Below are 24,356 nucleotides of genomic sequence, written 5' to 3' on the forward strand. Positions count from 1 at the left end.
TATTCGGCCATATTTTCAGAATTTCTCTGCGTTTAAGATCCGCCGTGCACCTCATCCTTCTAGTTCTGCAGAGCTGCTGTAATTGAGAATGCGGCATGAACACAAAGGCAAGACGAGGTACCTGCAGTTGTGTTGTCAATCACAAGTGAGTTGGCCCCTTCAAAATCACCTCTCGTCCTTCCATTCTGCCATGTTAATCCCTCTCTATATTAACTAGCAAACAGTTAGATGCCTTCCTCTCTGAGGCACCACTTCAAAGTCAATAATATCATTCAGACCTTTGAGCCTGAGGAGGCTGGGATCGAACAGCATTTCAAATTATCATAATGAGAAGAAACACCTGGGACCATTAGGGCAGGCTTTCATCACACCAAAGTTTTCCACTTAAGCCTCAGCAATGCAAATCACTTCCTTTTTTTTTTAATCCAACAAAGAGTACAACTTAAAGCTGATTACTGACGCTGACATCACTTTTGATTGAGAACCAAAGACGTGACGTAGAATATTTCCCTTAAATCTGGTGATTTTCACAGTGAGGTGCAGATTATAGCTATAGTTTGTCTCCCAGGTTGAAATGCCCATGATTCACAACCTCTGCATCCTCCAAGGACGAGAACATGGAACTGAAATCTTCTAGGAGATGCTGACGGTGATATGAATTGTTCCCATGAGGCAAGATGAACCTATAGCCCCTTATTAGCTCTGAAAAGTGTTCCAGAAATAATAATAAAATCCTCCATTGGCTCAGTTTTACTGTACCTTTGTTTGTTCCAATAATCAGAAGTCCTGTTTACTGAAGCTAACCTGCTGATAGAGGAGTAATGCCCCTTTATAACCTTTAGGGCACAGATAAAACTACAGATAGCAGCCGATAGCTTAGCTTAGCTTTGGTTAGCATAGCGGCACAACTAACCTGGCTAACTACTGGCTACAATTAACCACAGTAAAACAATTAAATGTTAGGTAAAAGCTAGCCAGCACTGACTATATTCAGAGGACTATACTACAGAGTCAGATTAATGGCTCAATAAGGTATACTGGACTTAATTTTAGTGCGTCATGAAGGCGGTCACCATAGTAACGGATGCTGAACTCAAATCATCTGTAAGATCCATTCAAATGTTGTTGTGTTAAATGTGCTGTGGTGGTCAGCACTGTCGCCTCACAGCAAGAGGGCTCCTGGTTTGAGTTCAGCCATCGTACCAAAGCATGCATGTCAGGTTCATTTGTGATCCGTGCGTGGTTGTTCGTCTTATTTTTTCTCTGTGTGGCCCTGCGATGGACTGGTGACCTGTCCAGGGTGTACGCCTCTTAAATTAATCATGGTACAATGACATCTTTTCAGCATTTAATCCATCAAAATTTCACTAAAGTATTTTTTTAAAGTCTGCTGAGCCTGTATTTAACACAGAATACATAAGTCAGCCTATGTATCAATCACATTTAAGGTGATTTCCATGTTATTATGGGACAGCGTCAGAGCTGAAAGCTTTGTTTTGATTGGTCAGCGGCTCGGCCAAAAATAGAGTGTGAGGCAGTTGCTAATTTTTTGAGAGCGTGCACTAACCAGGGCCGACATTATGCTAATGTGTTTCACAATTATATCATGAAATCAAGGGGAAAAAAGGCCTGGAAAACAATCAAGGTGTTTGACAGTTCAGTGTCTTCTGCTGGATCCACAAAAATCTGTACTAAGGAAAATATCTCTAAGCTTAATATGTTCTCTTTAATGCTACAGCTCAAAAATGTTTTAAAAACCATAGCAACCTTATAACTTTAGGGGAACAGTTTGGTTCTTTTAGCTAACACAAAGAAAATGGATCTCGACCTCGACTCTATCCAGAACTTTTGGAGAGCTCACTGCGAGTCGGGCCTCATTACAAGCCTGGTCTCACTACCTGTTGGCATCTGGCATCAACTTTTCCTAAACATAACCAAATGGTTTTGTAAAGCTAATTTAATATATCTGTTGCCTAAACATGACCAGAGAATGAAGACCAGAGGTTTCACAAATGTAGCCTCAAACACAGCCTTGCATTTCACACCCTCTAAACTACATATGGACAGAATCACTTCAGTACTTATTCGGGCATTATGTGAAAGTAATGGCAAACAGTTTCTAAAAGCTCATATTCTCTAAGTGTGAGAGACTCTTATCATACAAAAACTTTTTCTCCAAAATTGTCCTCATCTGAGCTAAAATGACTCCAGTTGCTATCAGTGGAATGATTTTGTTCTGTGTCTGCAAAGTGTGGAGGATATTTCTCTCAGAACGGAGCAGGAATGGAAGTTATCGCCATAATGCTCACTCTGGGGAAGATAAAGGAGGAGAGCCATCCCCAGCCGGAGATGTACTCCATCAACGCCAGCCAGAATAAAAAAGGAGTGACTGAAGCTACAGAATTTAATGCCAGTGTTTGGAGCTGCGTGGCACCTGATTCTGTATATATTTCCCAATTTGGAAGTAGTTAAAAGAAATGGAAAAAACTGATCTTCTGGATCTAAATCCAGTTAATTGAAGGCTCATTTTTAGTCACAATATGAGAAGACGAGTGATAAAAATGAGAAAAGGTTGTGAGCTACTTACTAATACATCCCATTTATCCTGCTTTATGCCTCCTTATTTCATAAAAATATTCAAGTCCGTCCACGTGACCCTGTGACAGTTTCAGACCCAATAACCACTGCTGTGCAAGTAGCCTCACATGTATTACAAACTGAAAATTTAACAAAGTAAACCCTTCTTTTTGTTGTTTATAAACCAAAATGCACATCTGAATACAGGTGCAAGCAGTCGCGCATCCACACAGTGGACTGTGTTGCAAAGCACAAAAATCCTCACTCAGTTACTTTGGCAGAAGGAATTTCTGCCAATTTTGCACAGAAAAACAAAGAAAAGTATTTAAATCCAATCCATTGCTATGAATTCCGATATTGACGTTGAGTTTTAGCATCTATACCCTCCATCCTCTTTTGAAGCCCACATGCATCACAAGCAGGTGATGTTTGGCATTAATAGGACAAGTATTAACACAAGTTGGTCCCCTTTTTCTAAGTGTTTGTTATACAGTTTAAGATCTTCTGGAGTGTCACCACTTTCCACCATATTGTCTCTCAGGGATCCTACCTTCAGGGATTTACCATCGTCAAGATGAATTTTTAACCCGGGAGCGGTTCTAGGGGCGGGGCCACAGGGACTTTGGCCCCAGCTGAAATCTGATTGGCCCCCTGAAGTGTCCCTGTCCTGTCACTATGTCCTTTGTCTGAGAGCGATGATCAGATTATAGGTGGATCTAATTCCATGCCAATTTAAATGCATAATAATTCCATGCCAAATAGGAATGTGAAGCGTTAATAAAGCTTACAGAAGAAGAAGATTTGAACGATCTTGGACGATGTTGGACAGAGGCTGTGTTCAAAACCGCATACTACATACTTCCATACTGCATACTCATCGATCAGACAGTATGCAGAGCGTTTACCCACAATGCATTTCGCTCCTGCCCGAGCCAAAATCAGCCGGCCTGAAGCTGATTTCCCTTAAGCTCTAAACTCTGTAAACTTTAGCAACATTTTAAACATTTTCAGGTGAGAAAGTAGTCGTTTAGATCCCCAACGTGTTGAAAACCTGACAAAATACCGGCTGTTTACAATTTTGTTCCCACGAATTTGGCGCTACTAAAGCTAGCCGCAGTGAGCAACGCACTTCCGGTTAGTTTCACAAAATAAAATACCCGTTGCCTTTTATCAAAGGGAAAGCCATTACGATACAATTGGTGCTTTTGTTTTGAAAACAGGAAGTGAACCTACCCTCGTTGCAGCTAGCTTGAAACTGCCGTTTTGACAGGAAATGACGATGGGCAACGTCACGTTACGTTGCATCTTGGGTAGTTTGAGTATGAGTAGTAACCTCATGATGCATACCCAACATTTCAGAGAATCTAGTATGCATCCGGGAACTTCTCGCTTACTCAAACTGGCATACTAACTCAAAAAGTTAGTATGAGTAGTAGGAGAAGTATGCGGTTTCGAACACATTATACTTGGACCTTCTATGAATATTGGGGCCCCTGACTCAGAAAACCCCCAGATTTGCCACTGTTTTAACTTGTGGGAAGAAAAAAAACCTCATTCTGGAGTCACCCCCCTCTCATTGATACCCAGATGCCTTTTGCCTTTATGATGGAGCTATAATAATGCAGGTGTTGCAGATTAATTCAGCTCATAATCAGCTCTAGAGGTGCATTCATAGGTATCAAACCAATTTACAGTTAACTGTATTTATTGCCAAAGTAAGACACAAAGTCTTATGAATGTTTGGGGCCTGGAACAGTTACTCATTTTTGCTGCCTGGCTGTCCACTCGAGTCGTTTTTATGATGCTCATTGCAGTACAGTCAGGCACCAGTGCTGAATTCAAACATCACCAACATCAAAAGTTCATCACTTCTAAGTTGACCAGTGCCCCGTTTCTGCTAATGTTCGCATGCAAATCCCTCTATAACTTTGAGTGATTCCAGGACCTTTTCAAGGTTCATGATGCCTTTAATTGCTTCTCATTTTCAGCAGAATTATTTCTTTATCATTGAGAGGTTGTACTTGTACATTTTTACCTCACCTGTGATTAAAACAATGTAAAAGAGAAGCAGCATATTGGAGAAATTCTGATAAATAATCAAAGAATAGACTATTCAAGGTCACCTGGTCTAGTGTGTCAATTTAATGCGCCTCAGTGCAAACTTAAAAAAGGCACAAGTAGTTTGTACGAATGACTGGGCACATCCATTATATCCAGTAAAATACAGCAAAGCAATTCATTACAGCCTGCATCCGCCGTCTGACACGTGCACTCTGTGTTGGACTGATAGAGAGAGTGGCGACACAAGAGTAAAACATAACACTGTTGAATCTGGGACACCATACTGGGGCACTTAGCAAGCGAGCTGATCCCTGGAGCAGGGATATGGAGACCTACCGGATAAAAGTAGGAGGAACAGAGTTGCACGCCTGAATTATCTTTGGATAAAAGCTTCAAGATAATGATTTGCATCTCAAATGGGAACCAGCGCTGAGTAGGCTTACGGGCAGGGCCTTGCATTTAAATTGCCATAAATTTTCTTATATATGTGTCCGCTTAATGAAGCGTGATTGAGGGAAAAGCATCTATTTCAGTGGATGTCAATCAAAGGAAACTGAATGTGTGGGTTTCAACTCAAGACTTGCACCGTCATAAAAACCTAAAGCTGGATTATTATGCTGTGAAAGCTGCAAATAGAGCCTTCAAATATATTTTGAGTGAGACACTGATCACCCACCATGGTTTGACGCCTTGGTGTGAACAGGTGTGTAATGATTCTTCAAGGTTCTGACCGGCGTCTCGTCTTTGGCGGAGCCGTCGAGCGATGCAATGTTTTCATGGTCGTAATGCGAGATCGGAACTGGACCTTGTTGCTTCAGAATGTCCGCGAGAGCTCTGAAAGGAGAAAAAACACCAACGTAAATAAGAATTATGCTTCCATTTTAAATGATAAAAAGAATTCTCATCTTCCCAATTCTCCTCCTCATCCATTGGCTCCAAAGGGAGAGAGGAAATGGAGTTAGATTTCCAATAAAGTTACACAGATACTCATGCACAAAGTGAAATAAGTGATATCTCACCAGCACAATGTCTACCATTTTTTGGAGGATGGGTAAATTAAATAAAAGGGCAATTTAAGTGTGTCAATGTCAACCTAAAGCAACCGCGGAGTCCACGTTTCCATAACTCTGTGACTTTGGGAGATATACAGAGTATTAATAGCATTTCCCTTCCAGGGCGAGCATAATTCTGCTGTTTCCTCTTCACAGACAGAGGCGACCTGATTTTACATTGTCCCAATTGCCTCCTGTGCAGCAGGAGTAGAACCGGCTTTCAACATACATCTCAATAAGAAATGACAACGAATTATTAAGGAAGAGGAGCCACAAAAGGTGCTTTAGATTGATGCAAAGTCAGTGTTTATGTCCTCACTCTGGGCCTTATATGCAGTGCACTTTTCTCAATAATGTACTTTAAAAAGAGAAAGGATGGTAGAATGAAATTGAGTTTACATCCTGAGGTCAAATATTTCCTGAATGCAATAAAAAAGAAATTACAAGGTCACGACTGGAAGGAAACCTTAGAAAAGGCAGAAAGGAGCTAAAATAACATGAATACACTAAGCTTTTACATATATAGGTCTGCATTGAGCAATCACAGCTGCTTTATTGAGACTGCAAAAGCAGCTCTTAGAATTTCATTATTGAACAAAACTTGATTTCCACGGTTAGCGATTACTAAAAGGTGGGGAAAAGTCACAAATGTGGATTTCATTGGTTTTTATAGTGGGAACTGTTACTCTCCTTCCTCTCCTCATCTGCATTAATCCCAATTGGCATGACGGTTTTAAAAATAACTGTGTTGCTGCTGCAAGAAACTTAAAGACAGAATAATCTGCTTTACATGAAGGACGTGCCACTGTGCCCTTTGCTGAAGGAGATAAGGAAGCACTAAAGCGTTTAACTCCACCGGCTCTTATCTTGGTCGCCACTTATGTTCATACTTTCATTTCCTTCAACTCAGACATCTATCTAAAAGAAAGAGACTATTAAAAGACAGTCCAACAGGTTGCCAGCACAGGAAGTCCAACCAGTCACAACCCCCAGGTCAGCAGGGAGGGCAATAAGTGGTCTTTTGGGTAAAAGATAATTTATTATCACTTTGACAGCCATCAGATGAGGAAAAGGAATAGATACAAGGTGAGTGATGACTAATGGCAAATGGTGTGTGTGGTAGGAACAGAGCAATGGGGCTGTCAACCTATCACAACACAGGTGGGGAGGAAACACAGGAAATGAAATGAGCAGAAAGCAAGAAAAGCATCAAAATCTAAAAAGGAAGTAAACAAAAAAAAAAAAAAAAAGAAGATGAGAGATAGACCACTTCACAGGAAAAAATTAAACTGTTTCACAGTAGTTTCTTTAAAAGACCAGAATATTCATCAAACACCCCTTTCAAAGCACTCAGACGTCAGGGAACTGATCTTATTACCAAATTGCTGATATATTTGAAAGTTAACGCCTCAAAGGGCATCAATAAGTCACAAATTATGCTTGTTTTTGTTTGTTTATCAACTTTTTTAGCCTGAAAAAGGCGCCTTTGACCTGATGCAGCAATGACTTTATGTGATGCGTGATGGTGCATGATGGTGCATGATGGTGCATGATGGTGCATGATGGTGCGTGATGGTGCATGATGGTGCATGATGGTGCATGATGGTGCATGATGGTGCATGATGGTGCATGATGGTGCGTGATGGTGCATGATGGTGCGTGATGGTGCGTGATGGTGCGTGATGGTGCATGATGGTGCATGATGGTGCATGATGGTGCGTGATGGTGCATGATGGTGCATGGTGGTGCGTGATGGTGCGTGATGGTGCGTGATGGTGCATGATGGTGCGTGATGGTGCATGATGGTGCATGATGGTGCATGATGGTGCGTGATGGTGCATGATGGTGCATGATGGTGCGTGATGGTGCATGATGGTGCATGGTGGTGCGTGATGGTGCGTGATGGTGCATGATGGTGCATGGTGGTGCATGATGGTGCGTGATGGTGCATGATGGTGCGTGATGGTGCGTGATGGTGCATGATGGTGCATGATGGTGCATGATGGTGCATGATGGTGCGTGATGGTGCATGATGGTGCATGGTGGTGCATGATGGTGCGTGATGGTGCATGATGGTGCGTGATGGTGCATGATGGTGCGTGATGGTGCATGGTGGTGCGTGATGGTGCATGATGGTGCGTGATGGTGCATGGTGGTGCGTGATGGTGCATGATGGTGCGTGATGGTGCGTGATGGTGCGTGATGGTGCATGATGGTGCATGATGGTGCATGATGGTGCGTGATGGTGCATGATGGTGCATGGTGGTGCATGATGGTGCGTGATGGTGCATGATGGTGCGTGATGGTGCATGATGGTGCGTGATGGTGCATGGTGGTGCGTGATGGTGCATGATGGTGCGTGATGGTGCATGGTGGTGCGTGATGGTGCATGATGGTGCATGATGGTGCATGATGGTGCATGGTGGTGCATGATGGTGCGTGATGGTGCATGATGGTGCGTGATGGTGCGTGATGGTGCGTGATGGTGCGTGATGGTGCATGATGGTGCGTGATGGTGCGTGATGGTGCGTGATGGTGCATGATGGTGCATGATGGTGCATGGTGGTGTCTGAAGCAGCGTTTGTGGTCATTTCCGTTGTATTTCAGACATGAGATGAACGACCCACATGGTCAGTTAGATTGGAGGACCTAAAGAAGGAAAGGTTGGTTTCAGTCTGCTCAGACTGGGAATCACTTCAAACAAACAAACTCTGCCCTGATTGGCTGAAGGCTTCACTAACGTGCATGTTACGGCTTTATTCTGCAATCTTCAACAGTTATCTCTCCAAAGGGGGGATGTCATTTTTTTTGCTATTCCATTCTGGCAGCTCGTTCCCCACACATATCCAGTAAAAACAGCACCCCCCCCCCAACAAATTTTGAGGTGGATCTTTTATTTTTGTAAATTAGGGCTGAGGGAGTTAACTCGTTATTATCGCGTTAAGTTGTTAATTATTCAACGTCGATAAATATTTTAATATTTTTTAACGATATATTATTAACGCAGATTTTAGTATTTATTTTCTTATTGTAAAAGTCTGTTGCTCACAGGCTTTTATTTTGTAAAAGTCTGTTGCTGTCTGCTGTAGAACCGGAAAAGAAAGTTTTCGTCAGATCCACCAAACATGGAGAAGGGTACGGAACTTTTACTCGGCTACAAAGCAAGGAGTAATAAAATAAAAATAAACTAGCAGGTAACATCACCGTTACAGGTGCTCCTCGGTCTCTGTGTGAAGCTAACGGAGCTAACCGGCGCTACTTCCTGTTTTACTTGTTTCAACATAAAAGCACGTATTTCAAAATAAATTAAAAAAAAAACTCCTGCATTTACAGCCAAGTTGAATTGTCTTCCCAGCGTAGTAGTTCCAGTCTAAAATATCACTTAAAGGCAAAACACACAACTGATAGCAGCAAGTCATTCAAGGAAACAGACAGTGGAGCGAGGCTTCTACATAAAAACTACAGAAAGATGCTGATGTTAAAAGTGTGTTTGCACAACAAATGTTATGGCACTTTCATTCATATGGCAGCACATTCAAAATAAAACTAAATGCTAAAAGCTATACACTACTTTTGGATTCATTTTTGGATTTTGCGTACAAAATGGCGATTAATCGTGATTAATCAGGGAAATCATGTGGTTAATTAGATTAAACATTTTAATCGTTGCCCAGCCCTACTGTAAATGCATAAGTTGATGTTGTAAATCAAATCAAATCAACATGAGAACTTTGACTGTTGTGTTTGCTTCTTGTTGGATCTCTTGCAGCACATACTTTTTTAGCGAGGACTCAATCGTTTAGTGAAGATTTGTTCATGAATTTCAGACGAATTATGAGGGTGAACCGGCAAAGAGACCTTACAGCACGACACCTATGGTGATGTTATTTAACCAGGCATCAAATTAGTGTGAATCCATCACTGAAAACAGCCCTCTTTAACAGTTAAGGAGCCCAGTGGTTTCAGATTTATGGCTAATCTTTACACATTTATATCTTTAACATGAAAATCTTTTGCACAACACGGAGCAAGTGTTGGATCCTCTGCAGGGGAGTGGCTCATCTTAACTTCCTCCCCTAAACACATGGAAGGAGAGGCTTGTCATACCAGACCCATATTTATTGATTTCTCTTCAGCATTTAATATAATTCAACCGCATGTTTTAATCCATTGTTTTAATTTGAGTTGATCTTGCCGGCTCGATTGTGGACTTTTCTAACTTGCAGGAAACGGAGAATGAAAGTAAACAAGGTTTTATCTGATCAAGCTATGTCCTCCATTGGTTCATAACAAGGATGTGGCCTGTTACTTTTTATTTATTCTATATATAAATGCAATTTAAAGTATGCAGACGACACAGTAATTGTTAGTCTTTTGCGTGGAGTCTCGTCTCCAGCTGAACATATCAAAAACCAAAAGCATTTTTGTGGATTTCAGGAAATATTCCAGCACATTAAGGGTCCAACTATGGAATGTGTGCAAAGCATCTTGGGACTATTATCGATCCAAGGTTGAACTTTGACACGCACTGAGCTGAAAGTGTCACCAACCTTTCTGTTGTTCGCAAAAACTGTCCGTCTTTCACACTGAAAAGACCATCACGACACCATTTTATAGATCTTTTATTGAGTCCGTTTCATCATTCTCCTTTGGTGTCGTGGTAAAGTCACCTATCTTTGGAGGACAGGAACAGACTGACGGTAAATCACAGCTTAACCTAGAGTCTCCAGACAGGTGCAGAGGATGGCCAGCTCCATCTTAACCCATAAAAACCCAGACCAGGACCACATGGATCCCATTGATTCCAACAACAAAATACTGATACTTAAAAAGAAAGAATTATTTCTGTTGAATCGATGCAGAGCTAAAACTAAAAATCCCCTCTTGTCATGCACCGTTTCTGTGCTGCAATCAGGGAACAAAGGCGTACATCTGACCACCAACCAGGCATAAATTGCATCTCAGTTTGCTCTGCAGAAGGTGATCAATACAACCTGTTCAAATCAGAGGCTTCAGCTCTCACTCAAATTTCTTGGGTTTCGGTGAAGGTCACATTCCAAACAGAAAAGGTCTGCCAGCCGGCTCAGTATTCTGCTCACATTCCTGCCTCGGTCTCAGAGGTGTGAGGGGGGGGGGGTTTAAATAGCTTCAGAAAAAGCACCGGAAATGAACAGAGACGCTCCCACTTTTCAGGAGCAGACCCTTGCCAAATATAAAGATAATCCTGTGTTCCACCACTTCTTCGTGGTCATGGCTGTCAGCGTGAGTCTGCTGCCAGCTTCTGAGGCCCGTTCCAGCCAGCGTCATCACAACAGCTCTGTTTGCCAAATGGTTAGCGACTAACAAACAAATCATAAAAAGAGGAGAAAGCTGTGCCTTTTTGTTTAATTGTCCCCTCTCTAAAGCCTCACACTGGAAAAAATGCCCTTCCAAAAATGAGTAAGAAAAACAACAAATACAAGACGTTTTTGCTTGAAATAAGCAAAAAAATCTGCCAATAGAACTAGTGAAAATCGGCTTGTCAAGATTTCTTGAAATAAGATGTGATATTTATGACGTTTGAGATAAAAGTGATCTTGAAATTAGCTTAAAAAACTCTTCAAATGTAAAAAAAAGCTTGTTTCATATGATATGTGACTCAAAACAATTTGTTTTCAAGACTTTTTAATTTAACAAGATATTCCAGATGTATTGTATTAAAACAAGTCCCTATATCTGGCTGAAATAGTACTTGTTAGACAGTTATTTCGTATATTAAGTGTAATGAGACACTCAATGAGACAAATATACTTGGTAAGATTTAGATTTTTTCCAGTGCAGTGGCAGTGCAGGTTTAATAGGATGGCATGAGTGAGTCATCTGGTGTGCCTACTACAGTAATCCTCTGTTAACATCCGTAGAACGCAGGCGAATATGTGAACAATTATGCCCACGACGCATAAAAAGCAAGAATATACTTGGCCTCACATGGTTTTAGTGACTACACCTAACGAACAGGTGACCAACAACTGATAATGACTGAGGTATAAACCTAAAATCCAGAGTTTTGGTCCAGACAGCAGACAAAGTAAAGTCTGCTGGATGCTGGACTTTGGTTTTGGCTCCAAAAAAAAAGATATTCTTCACCATTCAAAGTCCCAAACACGGTCCTAAAGATTTTTTTGCTTATTTCAAGCAAAAACGTCTTGTATTTGTTGTTTTTTTTAACTTATTTTTGGAGGGGCATTTTTTCCAGTGTTTTCATTTAACAAGATATTCCAGATGTATTGTCTTCAAACAGGTCCCTATATCTGGCTGAAATGGTACTCGTTAGGCAGTTGTGTCTTATATTAAGTGTAATGAGATATTTTGACTAGAAATGAGACAAATATACTTGGTAAGACTTTGATTTTTTTCCAGTGCATGACCACTCCTTGCACTGAAGTGGTGGCATTAAGCAGATTCCCTGCGTCTGAGAAGCATGAAAGCACAACCATCACCATCTCCTCATTTGTCAGAGTGTAGAGACCAAAAAAAAAAGGCTCTTTCATGATATTAATTCTTTACAAAGTATATACTGGATCACAAAGTCTCACGAGTCCATATGGATATTAAAAGCTGACTGCTCCACCTTTCAAACAGACGTAAACAGACATCACTTTCCAGCTTGCACTGGATCTAAAACCGGTCCGCAGGATGAGTTCCTTTGTGTTGTCGTCAGTCCTTAAAATTTGGACATTTTCCTGGCTGCGTTTCTCTAAGAGAGAGAAAGCTGAGTAATCCCTTTGACATTTTCAGAGCAGCAGGACGCCAGGTCTCATGACCACAGCATAACAATGCTCAATTATTTTCATATCATGAAGTCAACTTCTGTGCCCTGGCTGAGAAGCAAGACATCCTCCTCTTATTTGACCAGAATGGGATAATAGAAGGTGACTGAAATGACTCATGCGTAAGAGCACCGACAATATGACTAACATTTTGTCATCAGCAGGGGGAAAACATGCAATTTCAGTCAGACAAAGGCTGATTAAACATCTATTTATCACTGTAGGCTACATTTTAATAGCTGCTTCAAGTAAGTAAGTAAGTAAGTAAAAACTTTAGTCAAATAATAGTGAAGTGTGTGATTTAAGATGGAAACAAACACAGCAGACTTTGGGTTTCCTGCTCATCTGCTGTCTACATTAAAAAAAAGAACCTTGTAAAAAATACAATAAAGTTCAGCCGGCACCTCACAAAACAGTCAGAAACATAAAATGCAGAATAAACTCGCACCTGCGGTTTTTATTAAGCACCCTGCTTCGAGACAGTAGGACAAGCTGTGAAAACAAACACTGTCAACACTTAATGCTAATTTGGAGCCATGTGTCACGCCACCAAGTTCACCAGGTCGGGTAAGAAACTGGGAATTAATGAGGGCCTTGCTAATTGGAGAAAAATGTGAGGTTGGACGGGTTTCTGTGGAATGATTTGCAGGGTCTCCATCTGATGTGAAACCTTTAATTTCTCACACTCAGTGGGGTCACATGGCACTGAAAGAATCGGATTATTGGCTAAATTACAATAAGAATTAAATTTCTAGGAGGCACCACTGAGCCATTTTGCTCCGCCCACACACAATACCCTTTGCATACGTACGAGGTCGACAGGGTGGACGTGTGTACCAAGTTTCATGACTTTGCGATGATGATAAGGCTTTCAAACCACAAACGCCATTACAAGATTTTCACCGCCTGGCCACGCCCACACCGTTCAGAGTTTGGAAAGGTGTGTCCATGATTTTTTCCCTCCATGTCTTAAGAGTAACCTGGTCAAGTTGGGAGCTATTACCATTAAATCTGTAGGAGGAGTTCGATCAAATGTGAGGTGTGGAATCGGTCAAAATTGGCACGAAAACGCACTTTCCATCCAAAATGGACGTGGGACCATGGCAGCATGAGACTTTTTTGTGCGTCTTGGCATGATGAATGAGTGTACCAAATTTTGTCGTCCCTTGCGAAACCCAATGCGGGGATGCTACAGAGTCAATGAGCGACTCCCAAAAATATAAAGTTTAGATTCTTTTATGTCGTCGACTGGCAGGTGGTGCTCGCAAAATTTCATGAGTTTTCGGGCACCTTTTGCAAAGAAAGAAAGAAAGAAAGAAAGAAAGAAAGAAAGAAAGAAAGAAAGAAAGAAAGAAAGAAAGAAAGAAAGAATAATATAGAAGAACTCATACAGATACAATAGGGTCCTTGTAGTTTCACTGCTCGGTCCCTAATGAGCTGAGCAAGGATAATTCTCCTTGGATATCTGGCGGTGAATGAATGGGATCAGAGGCACAAAGCGTGTCATACCCCGGTATGATAGGTGGCGCTGTACCCATTCCAGCTGTTTCTAATAGAGCCACTTCCTGTTGACCTCTTCACCACCAACAACAACAACAAACTCAGGCATTGGAGAAAGATGGAGAACGCAGAGCCAGATGAAGCTACGTCCCTCTACATTTGGTCTGTGATGAGCTGCTTGTTGCACAAACTCGATGCCCAACGGAGCATTCTCCATCGCGTTGTTTGTTTGTTTCTGACGGCGACAACAACAGGAATATCGTCTCCTTTGACTTCCGGGTCACGACCCCGGGAAAACATCTGGAGCATGCGCACAACGCAAAGTCTGATTCACCACGAGCTTCAGCGTCTACAAGCAGGTTTAGAGTGACTTTCAACCCAGTTATCTCGGGGTCTGAATCCGATCCGATTTCTTGTCAGAATAAGGTGTCTACATGCACTTAATAACTCAGTCTGATTGTAATTTAGCCAATAATCCGATCCTTTCAGGGCCATGTGACCCCACTGAGTGAATTCTGCGATTCAAGTCTTTTGAGAATACGTTTTGTTTTTTTAAGTTTAGAGTGAGGGATGTAGTAACATCCAGCGTCACAAATCTCAAATTGCAACCAAACGAATAAAGCAGAAAAAAAAGCAGCTTGAGGCTCAGTTGATTGGTTGGTCCCGTCATGGTTTCTAAGTTTTGATGTTATATTTTGTTAAGATCCTCTTCTGTGTTCAGTTCATTAATCCTATCAACTATATCTATGTTGCATTTGGATCACCTGTTATTCACCTGCAGCTTGTTTAGCTTTACTTCTTTTATTCACACCTTGTATCTCATGGGATTTCTGTTTAGTTTTACCTGCTTTCAGTTTCTCATTGCTCTCAAACTGCTGCTAACTACCCTTTTCTATATAAGTATTTATGTTTTTCTTTGTTCTTTGGCAGATAATTGTCTCACCATCTGCTTTATTCCTGCCCTGTTTTGTCAGTTTGGTTATTGTTTGCTTTCCTGCTATCCCTGGATTAGCTTCCCTGTAAGCATCCAGAGTTTCTTCTAGGCTAAGTTCAATAAGGTTTTTTTTTTTCTTTACAACATTGAAATTGTTAGGATGCAACCAACCGAACAGGAGAGTTGTTGTCCTGAAGGTAAAAATGATGAGCAAGAAGATGCTGTAAATCAAAGAAATGGATATTTTCTGTGTGGGGGTCATCACAGAAAGCCACTCCATTTGTAAAAAGCCGCCCCAGAGCGATATATATATATATATATATATGTATATAATCGCAGTTCTTGTAAAATTGCATGCTATCTATGGTAGTGCAACGTTAAAATCCTCACACCCCACACTGGACACATTCTCCAGCCATATTTTTTAAAGCTATTCTATGTCTGCTCCCATCGTATCTTCAGACGAACAACCTTCATGAAAGAACAGAAATGCATGTGCTTTCACCTGAGGCCTATTTCCTCCATCCATCACAAAAAATGGCACTGAACTGGGAAAAGTAGACTCTGCTCCGTCTGCTTGGAGTCAGATCCATAATAACCAACAGATTCTTTGGGATCTTGTTTCTCTAAATCAATTCAAAGAACGTTTAAATTACCTGGGGGCAAGAACATCTCACTGCGAATGTTATGGGTGACTATCGATGCCCCTATTCTGGCCTATGATGATGAATTATTTATCTGTTGTTGCTTTGTGTTTACTTAATTTATATATTTACTACGTGTCCAATATGTGTTTAGTGTTGTGCGACCGCTGATGATTGAGCTGCTGCTCTCCGTGGCAGCTTCATTTCCCTGGTTGGATTGAAGTAAAGTGAATTTCTAGAATCCAAAATGATGCAGTTCAAATGGTGAAAAACAAAAAAAAATGACAACTGAAGAAAAACGTGAATACTTTTTCTATTTTAAACTATTTCTGGGAGCAAATAGGTTTTTTTCCCCACATGAAAGGTTTCTTCAGCATCCACTGCTTCTCTTTGCTCTCTTCTCAATGGTTTGAGGTGGGCGGGGCACATTTGGTGAATGGTGATGCAATGGATTTCTGTGCACCAATCGTTACCTGACAACATTTTGATTGTAAGTCCTCTGATCTCTACAAGGCAGCTTACAAGTTAGAGCGAGTCAATTAAATGCAACCGACCCGCGTGGTCATAAAAAAAAAAAAAGCAGTTAGTCTTTATTTTGTAAGAATTTAAAAGTGAAATACGTCCCTTAAATTAAAAATATTAACTTTCCAACAATTTGTTATGTTCACATACACATGCCATCATATCCCAATCCTGTTCTTCTAAGGCTCCAAATTCATATTTCAGTTGAATCAAGAACATCAAATGCAGTCATCTAAAACATTGAAAGCTGGGATTGTTGGTGGTACTTATAAGGGAAATGTTTGCCTTCTGTCTGTGTATGACATCACTACACTGCATTTTGTTGAGCTGCTGACTGAAATGGCCACAGGATGGGCTTTTTTTATGCCGCTTTAGTGTCCGTAGAGCAGTTCAGTGACCACTGCTGGTGCCTTGGAGAGTTAAAGATATTGTCACTAAAGAAAAATACACTCCCATCAGGATCTCAGTGGCATTTGCTTTATTCCCCCGAGGTTCAACAGACATAAAATACCTCCGTCACGACTCCTCTAAGGATTGACAAAAAGAAAGATATATGTGTGCCATGAAAAGGTGGTTGTCTTGATATTTCCTTTAAAGGGGAGCTTTGGGAGGAAGTGTAATGGCATGTAAAAGGTCATGAGCTGGAGTGAACTCAGGCTAGATTTATGTAAAGCGTGGATAGAATTCACCATCAAAGCAGCGAAATGTAGGAAGATCTTTCTCTCTAAAGCTGGTGCATTGAAAAAGCCTCGTTGTGGGTTCAAGAATGTGCCGATCTGAAATTATTTCCCTTAGTTGATCATAGAACAACAGAACATCCCACCAATTTTATTTTGTATAGATAAGCCACTATTCTAACGAACATAACTGAAATAGCGTTGGAGGAATTAAAGGAGTAAAACACCTCAAACCCAGAGTTAAGAGTTTTCCAAAAACATTTTTTTCACAAAGTTCCCATTTATCTTTATTCAGAATAAGTTGTGATAACGTGAAAGGCGTTTTTACCTGTGCACATTCATCTCCTGGGGGGGCTTCGTGGCTTTGTCATAGGCAACTTTGACAGAAATCCCAATGGTGATGATGAGCGCGATGACCCCGCAGGTGATGTACACCGTGGTGTTGGTCTGGTCCAGCTCGGGGTCGTACGTATCGCCGGTGGGCGCCGGTGAGGGGGGCTGGGTTTTGATCCAGTCCGGCGTGTTGTAGTTGGTGCAGCTCTTCTGCTCGAGCCGCTTCCCCCGGTCCGCGCAGCAGAAGCGCAGGAAGCAGCTGCCGCAGCAGAAGCGGTGGTCCGTGTTGTTGCAGGCGAACTCTTTGTCGTACTGCCCGCTCACGTCGTAGTAGCCCATGCAGGTGTCGTGCTGGACGACCGTGGGAGCCTGAACCTGGGTGATCTTCCCCGGGATGTCCGCGGGGACAGAAGTGGTGCTGTCGCTGACCTCCTTCACCCTTGAGTTTCTCCTCGGCGAGATTTTGGTTTTTTTGTTGTTGTTGGCGGCGGTGCAGAGGACATTCAGCGGGTCTAAGTAAATCAAAAGAAGCAGAAGGTGCTTTATCCCCATCATTTGAGGAAGCGCTGGTGTTTGCTTGCTGGCCTCCACTCTCGTCAGGGTTATTCTTCTCTGAATGTCACTCTTCCACTTCTTATCGAGTGGAGCTTCTTGCGGGTTTCTTCATCGCTGTTACTCCCGTTTGTGTCAAGCTTTCTTTGACAGACTTGAACTGGATTGTTTTGCGCTCACCAGAAACAGACTGCATCTTCAGACTTTTGCAGCTCGCAGCCAGTTGCCTTGCAAAAGTTCAACCTAAGTTAATTTCGGGCGCAGAAACGCGATGGGGAGAAAAAAAAAACGATGTCTTCCAGGAAATCTGTCTTATCTGTATCATGAGTTGTAGATACCGAGTGAGATTGAGGCTCAGGGGTTAGCTGTGGAGAAAAAAGATACATTTGGTCGGTAAAATAGGCTAAATGTTTAACAAAGTAGCAAGAAAAAACTAAAATGTTAGAATGCAGACATTATGGAAACGAGAACTTGCAAAAACTGAGTACTTTCAGAACCATGGACAGCGCCAAAGCTTTCGCCAGGCTTGTTGGAGCGTGACAGAAAACTGAAAAAATATCCATTTTATCTTCATTAATATATCAGAAAACATCACATTTGGTGAGCCAACATGGAATCTGACTCTAATATTCCTCATTAATTGCGCAAGTTTTAGAAAAATGATGCCGTGGAGCGTCAGATCGTTTCATTTTCCCTTCTTTTTACGCACAAAGTTCCCTCCCGACCTTTTTTTTTTTTGGTCGGTAAAAGCAGCGCATTAACTTATTCACCTTTCTATTGACAGACAGTTACTGAACAATCTGATTACAAACAGGGGGGAAAAGGAATAAGAAGATGAGGACTTACCGGGTTAAGAGTGGCCGAAAACAGCAGCGATGTCTCAGCCACTGCCACTGAATCAAAGAGCCTCTGTAAGACAAGAGGCGAGACCTCTCTCTCTCCTCTCCGGCCCGCCTCCCTCCACCTCTCTTACACTCCCATCCACCCTTCAACCACGTCACCATTCAGGTACCCCCGTTAATTATCGTCCGGCTTTTTCTCTCCCAGGTTCTTTGGTCACATACCTCACATTCTTCACCCGGTGACTCGCGGAGGTGGAGAAAACGGGAAGATAACGATGTGTTATAAGTTGTTTGTTAAAAGAAGAGGCGTTTTCGTTGGTGTCTATTCACGTATCAATGCACGCGGAGTGTGCGTGTGAGTCTGTGAGTAAGTTTTTGCTTGAGGTAAAAAGGGATTTGGGTGCAGCAGAAACGTTCAGAATCAAACCGAGTGGTTTAAGGCTGCAGAGACCTTCAAATGTTTCTCAGATCAAGCTCTCTGGGGTTTGCATTCTGCAATTCTGATGTCAGGTTCTGACTAATTAAAGGTTTTGGACTTTTTGTAAAGTAACTGACATAAAAGCTGTTACAGTGAAACCTTTTCTTTGTCAGATTTCATTTTACTCTCACAGTTAGATTCAAAGTCAGACTTAATGGAGTTAGATTTAATTATATCAGACATTTTCATTAAAGTACGTTTTTCTCTCACAATCCACTTACAGTCTACTTACGAATATCAACTCAAATATATCGACCAAATCCAACTTCATATTAATAAGATAAAATATTGGTACGACCAGTGGCGCAAAAAGTTGGTATGAAGCACTATATGCGAGCGCTGCACTATAGGGGGAGCCAAAGCGATGGGGGGGCGGGGGGGAGAGTAATTTCGAGTAGGCATTGTCTTTATTTAACAGCTTTTGTGCATGTGTAAATAAAATTATCAATAACAGAGGCACTAACTTATATCTACAACCCAATTATAATATTTGAAAAACGACATTTCCGCTAATTCCGCTAACGGGTTAAATAAAATTTTGGGTAATGCAGCTACCGGGTTCATTTTTGGGGGCTCTAAATTAAACAAAATAATTTAAATTCACCCTTTTTACGCAAAATGAGTTTTCCAAGTGCAGGCGCAGAAAATTGTAAGCGCGTAGCGCTAATTGTTGAGGATGTGCACAAGGGATGCTCCAAACAAAGAGGCAGCCGGCATAAACACGTGCACCATTATCAAAAGCAGGTATATTTCTGGCCTAAGAATGGATTAATAGAATCCTTGGACAACAAGCAACACTTTGCAGCCTTTTTTCTAGGTTTACATGAAGCTTGTGACACAGTGAATCGTACAATGTTAAAAGTTATTTAGACCTTAGTGTAGGACTGTCTCAGGGCTCAATGCTGGGACCACTGCACTTATGAAATATATATATTATACACTCCCCGGCCACTTTATTGGGTACACCTGTTCAGTTGCTCGTTAACACAACGAGCCTTTTTCAAGCTGTATGACGGTCATTGAAGTATTCCTGCATAAAGAATGGAGGATGGATTTTGTGTATAAATAAATCATCAGGAACGATGTACTTTATTTACATATAAATATAAAATTATAAATATAAGTGATGAGTCGCTCTTAATATGCAAAATGCCTCTCATAATTCATTATTAGTGGACTAATTGATGAACATCCTGCCGCTGAATATGTGTTAAAAAACATAAATCAGAAAGAAACCTGCAGAAGAAAGTCTTCTAACGGCTGTGTCTCTTTGAACCTGCATATCCTGTGTCTGGTTATCGTGTTGCTTGTCAGAAAAAACATGAAGATGCAGTATGCAGAAGACTTGTAACAGGTGCCAAGCTCTTGATGTGCCAACTACAATACTTTAGTTGTCACATGAACCAAACACTAACTTTCTATTTTGTTTCCATCCTTTAAAAAACCTTTTGTGTGTCAGCACTGGAGGAAATGCTCTGATAATAGTTTTATCGGCTCCTTTTTAGCTCCAATCTTTCGAGTTAAAGTTTTCCCAAGATGAGGGGAATAATCTGGTGATTGGCCCAATCACTGACAGTGATTGTTGATTGGTTCAAATCCACACTGCAACTGACTATTATTAAAAGAAAATGTGAAAACAAAAGTGAAGCACTTTTCATGAAAACAATATCTCTTAATGTTAGCCTCTAAAAACCAAAACTACAAAGCAGAGAGGATCAGAGGAGTGGAAAACTAGGAAAACCCAGGGTTTATTGAGCCTATTTGTGATGTAAAAATGAGGAAGTGGGTTTGATTTGTCTGTCAACCACAGGCTTGATGTTGCATCACTTCAGCTCACCCAGGTGTGGTGTGAATGTCCGCTGAGAAAAACACACCTGTGGGTTTTATTTCCTTTGGGGAGCCTGTAGACGATTGGTCCGAATATTCCTAATCATACGGACACAGTTGCCTTTGTGGACGAGAGGTTAAAATGCATTTCTGGCCTTGAATGACATGTGAAGTGGTCAATCCAAAAGCATTAAACGCATTAAATGATACACAAAAAACACAAAGAATTGCTCTTGATAAGACACGACTTGACTTAGCTGGTAAAGTTTCACATAAAATCGTGAAAAAAAGCCTTCAATAAGTCTTTTTTTCCCTTTTTTTCAAAAAGTTGTTTTTTGTTACACTCAGCAGAATGTTCAAATGATTGTCTGTTAGTGGGAGGTTTCTTTACTGCCTACACAATATTTCGTGTCCATTTAAGTTACATAAGTTGCACCCCAATTATCTTGAAAGTGGAGATTTCTAACTTGTTGTAAACCAACAGTGTGTGAAGGTGTATTTAAAATCAACTGTGAGGTGTCTTGTGTGTAAACTTAGGCCAGAAATAAACTGGCTTTTGATTATGGACACTCGTGGTTATCAAGGTTGCCTCATATATTTTTTATATATTAGTTTTAAGAGTAATTTGTGCACCTCCACAGAAAATAATGCAACACATTCGCAGGCTACAGTATGCAGTGGCATGAGTGAGTCATCTGGTGTGCCTACTACAGTAATCCTCTGTTAACATCCGTAGAACGCAGGCGAATATGTGAACAATTATGCCCACGACGCAGCAAGTTGCTTAAAAAGCAAGAATATACCTGGCCTCACATGGTTTTAGTGACTACACCTAACGAACAGGTGACCAACAACTGATAATGACTGAGGTATAAACCTAACATCCAGAGTTTTGGTCCAGACAGCAGACAAAGTAAAGTCTGCTGGATGCTGGGCTTTGGTTTTGGCTCCAAAAAAAAAAGATAGTCTTCACCATTCAAAGTCCCAAAACACGGTAGATGGATTCCACTTTTTCAGAGTTTAAACTTTCCATCAGAAAGAATTAAACTTGTCGTGGTATTCCAACATTGTTTAACGTTTAGCACTGCCAAGAATACATGTCACACCCCCTTTTGGCACCTTTTTAAGCCTATATATGTAATTACAGAGTACTTCATACATTTTAGATAATGCAACCATCCCCAAAAGGCAAGTCAGCGACAATATTGGATGTCGTCAGGGGTGGAAGTAACGAATTACAAATACTCACCTCACTGTAATTAAGTAGATTTTTGGGTACTTGTACTTTTATGAGTATAAGTGTGTAATTGTACTCATACTTGAGTACAATTACACACCATGTAATCTACTTCGCTGCTTTTAAAATCAAAAGTTGCTACTGAGTTCGCCCACAATTTGAATTAATATTCAAACTGTCAGATTTATTTTTTCCAATGCAAATCCTTGTTGGCCGATTAAGCAGCTTTACATCTATACTTGTATAATATTGCTTTCTTCTTTTTTCACGTGTTAAGGTTATTAATTTGACTGAGATAAGTCTGCAAAGCTGCCATTGGTTAGCCTGATAATAAGACGGCGCAAGCTAACGGGTGGAGTCACTGAACCGAATGTGTTCCTGTGTGTGCTATCTGTTTACACTCTGGCCTCATAATAGTCACGTCATTGCAGTAATTTCACTGTATTTGAGCTGTTTTTGGTTAAAAAAACCTGGCGCACAGTGCTGAGCTGCATCTCAAATTCATATTCAGGTTCCCAGCTCTCTGTTGACATATAGCACGAGACCAGGGGTCGGCAGGGGTGGATATATCATTCAGGTGAATCCAATCAAATGTCTGCTATTGACGATGCAATAAAACATCCATTGGTTAAAAAGTAATTAATACTCGGAGTAGTTTTTGAGAAGAGTACTTTGTACGAATTTGTTTACAAATTTTCAGTCCTCTTTCCACCTCTGCTTCCTAACATCTGGAACCAGTCTGCCCACTTCTCACATCAACAAGGCATTTTCACTGTATTAATTGATTATTTAGAATATTTATACAGCGTATAGAGTGTACGCACATTAATCTTGCCTAAAAAGCTAATGTTGCGTTAAAACATTACATTTCAGTAATTTTGCTTTAATTTTGAGAATCCCTAGGGGTTCCTAGGGGTCCTAGGAGTCCTAGGGGGGTCTCAAAATTAAAGCAAAATAACCCGGTATTAGCGTCTGGCACTAGCGGACATTTAATTTCCGGTCCGTTGACGCGTTTGCGGAAAGTGGAAATTTTCCGTTCCGCCACTAATTTCACTGCGACTGAAATCGAGACTCGTCAGACCAGGCAACGTTTTTCCAATCTTCTATTGTCCAGTTCTGGTGAGCCTGTGTGTACTGTAGTCTAGTACTAGAGTACTCAAGTATTTTCTTTTAACACTGTTAACACTTACAAGTACTTTTACTTGTAATTGAGTACAAATTTAAAAAATGTAACAGCACTTGCACTTGAGTACACATTTTCAGCACTCTTTCCACCATGTCGCAGAAGGTGAAGAGAATAATAAAAAGTGTTCTTTTCCATTTTGTTGGGGATTTGATTGCAATCACAAATGTGTGTTAATCTGGGGAAATCTGGCGCGCCAGATGGCGAAAATGACCACATTAAAACATCCAGACAGGTAATTTGACAGTGAAAGGTTGAAATTGACTTTCAAATGCTTTGTTGTCATTGCCCAAAGTCGGCGTCCTCACTCACTCAGTTATTATCCGGCATGTCAAAGCTCATCCATCTGGTGCGATGACTGAAACCACTGCCAAGGTGTATTTGTTTTAGGCTGCTTTGGTGTTTGAAGGTGAATGGTGTTGGAACGAGGTCTGCTTCTCTGACATCATGGCACACAGGTTTAAAGACCCTACTGGTGCAACATGGACACATTTACTGAGATCCTCAGAAACATTGGATATGCAGAGTTCTAAGTCACATAAAGACTTTGTGGTTCCTAAGGATCAAATTATCTTTATTACTACACATTGGTAGTAATAGAGACTTATTAGGCTCTATTATAAGTAGAACACTTCACTGGTTTTCACACTTGCTGTATGTAGTCATGTGATCTAAAGATGTTCATTAAAGGGCAATGTATCACAAAAATATCACTTTCTTCTTTGATTGAAAGCTTAAACTTGGGTGTCTGGAGTCATTATCAGCTAAAAAAAAAAAATCACCAACCTGACATTCAGTGTATTCAGTGAGCAGTTCAGATTTTCAGGGTAAAGTCATATCACTCCGGTTATCCTTCTGCATCTCCACCGGACTTCAGATGAGCTTCAGATGATGCTGTACCTTGGAAATAGAATGTTAAAACTATGGCTGGGCAACGATTAAAATGTTTAATCTAATTAATCACATGATTTCCCTGATTAATCACGATTAATCACATTTGTACGCAAAATCCAAAAATGAATCCAAAAGTAGTGTATAGCTTTTAGCATTTAGTTTTATTTTAAATGTGCCGCCATATGAATGAAAGTGCCATAACATTTGTTGTGCAAACACACTTTTAACATCAGC

The 24,356-nt window shown here is 40.9% G+C and overlaps 1 protein-coding gene across 1 annotated transcript in view; it reads right to left on the bottom strand.

Annotated features, from left to right (window-relative positions):
- Nucleotides 1-18,596, bottom strand: part of LOC142371776 (shisa family member 6) — a 110,759-nt gene extending 92,163 nt beyond the window's left edge. The window contains exons 1-3 of the mRNA XM_075454511.1: nt 18,508-18,596; nt 17,105-18,026; nt 5,315-5,472 (exon numbers count right to left, since the gene is read on the bottom strand). Of these exons, the coding sequence (XP_075310626.1) occupies nt 5,315-5,472; nt 17,105-17,664 (718 nt within the window). The 5' untranslated portion in view covers nt 17,665-18,026; nt 18,508-18,596. The remainder of the gene's footprint in view (nt 1-5,314; nt 5,473-17,104; nt 18,027-18,507) is intronic.
- Between the last annotated feature and the right edge of the window lie 5,760 nt (nt 18,597-24,356).

Source organism: Odontesthes bonariensis, chromosome 21, assembly GCF_027942865.1.
Source record: "Odontesthes bonariensis isolate fOdoBon6 chromosome 21, fOdoBon6.hap1, whole genome shotgun sequence".
Taxonomy (NCBI): Eukaryota; Metazoa; Chordata; class Actinopteri; order Atheriniformes; family Atherinopsidae; genus Odontesthes; species Odontesthes bonariensis.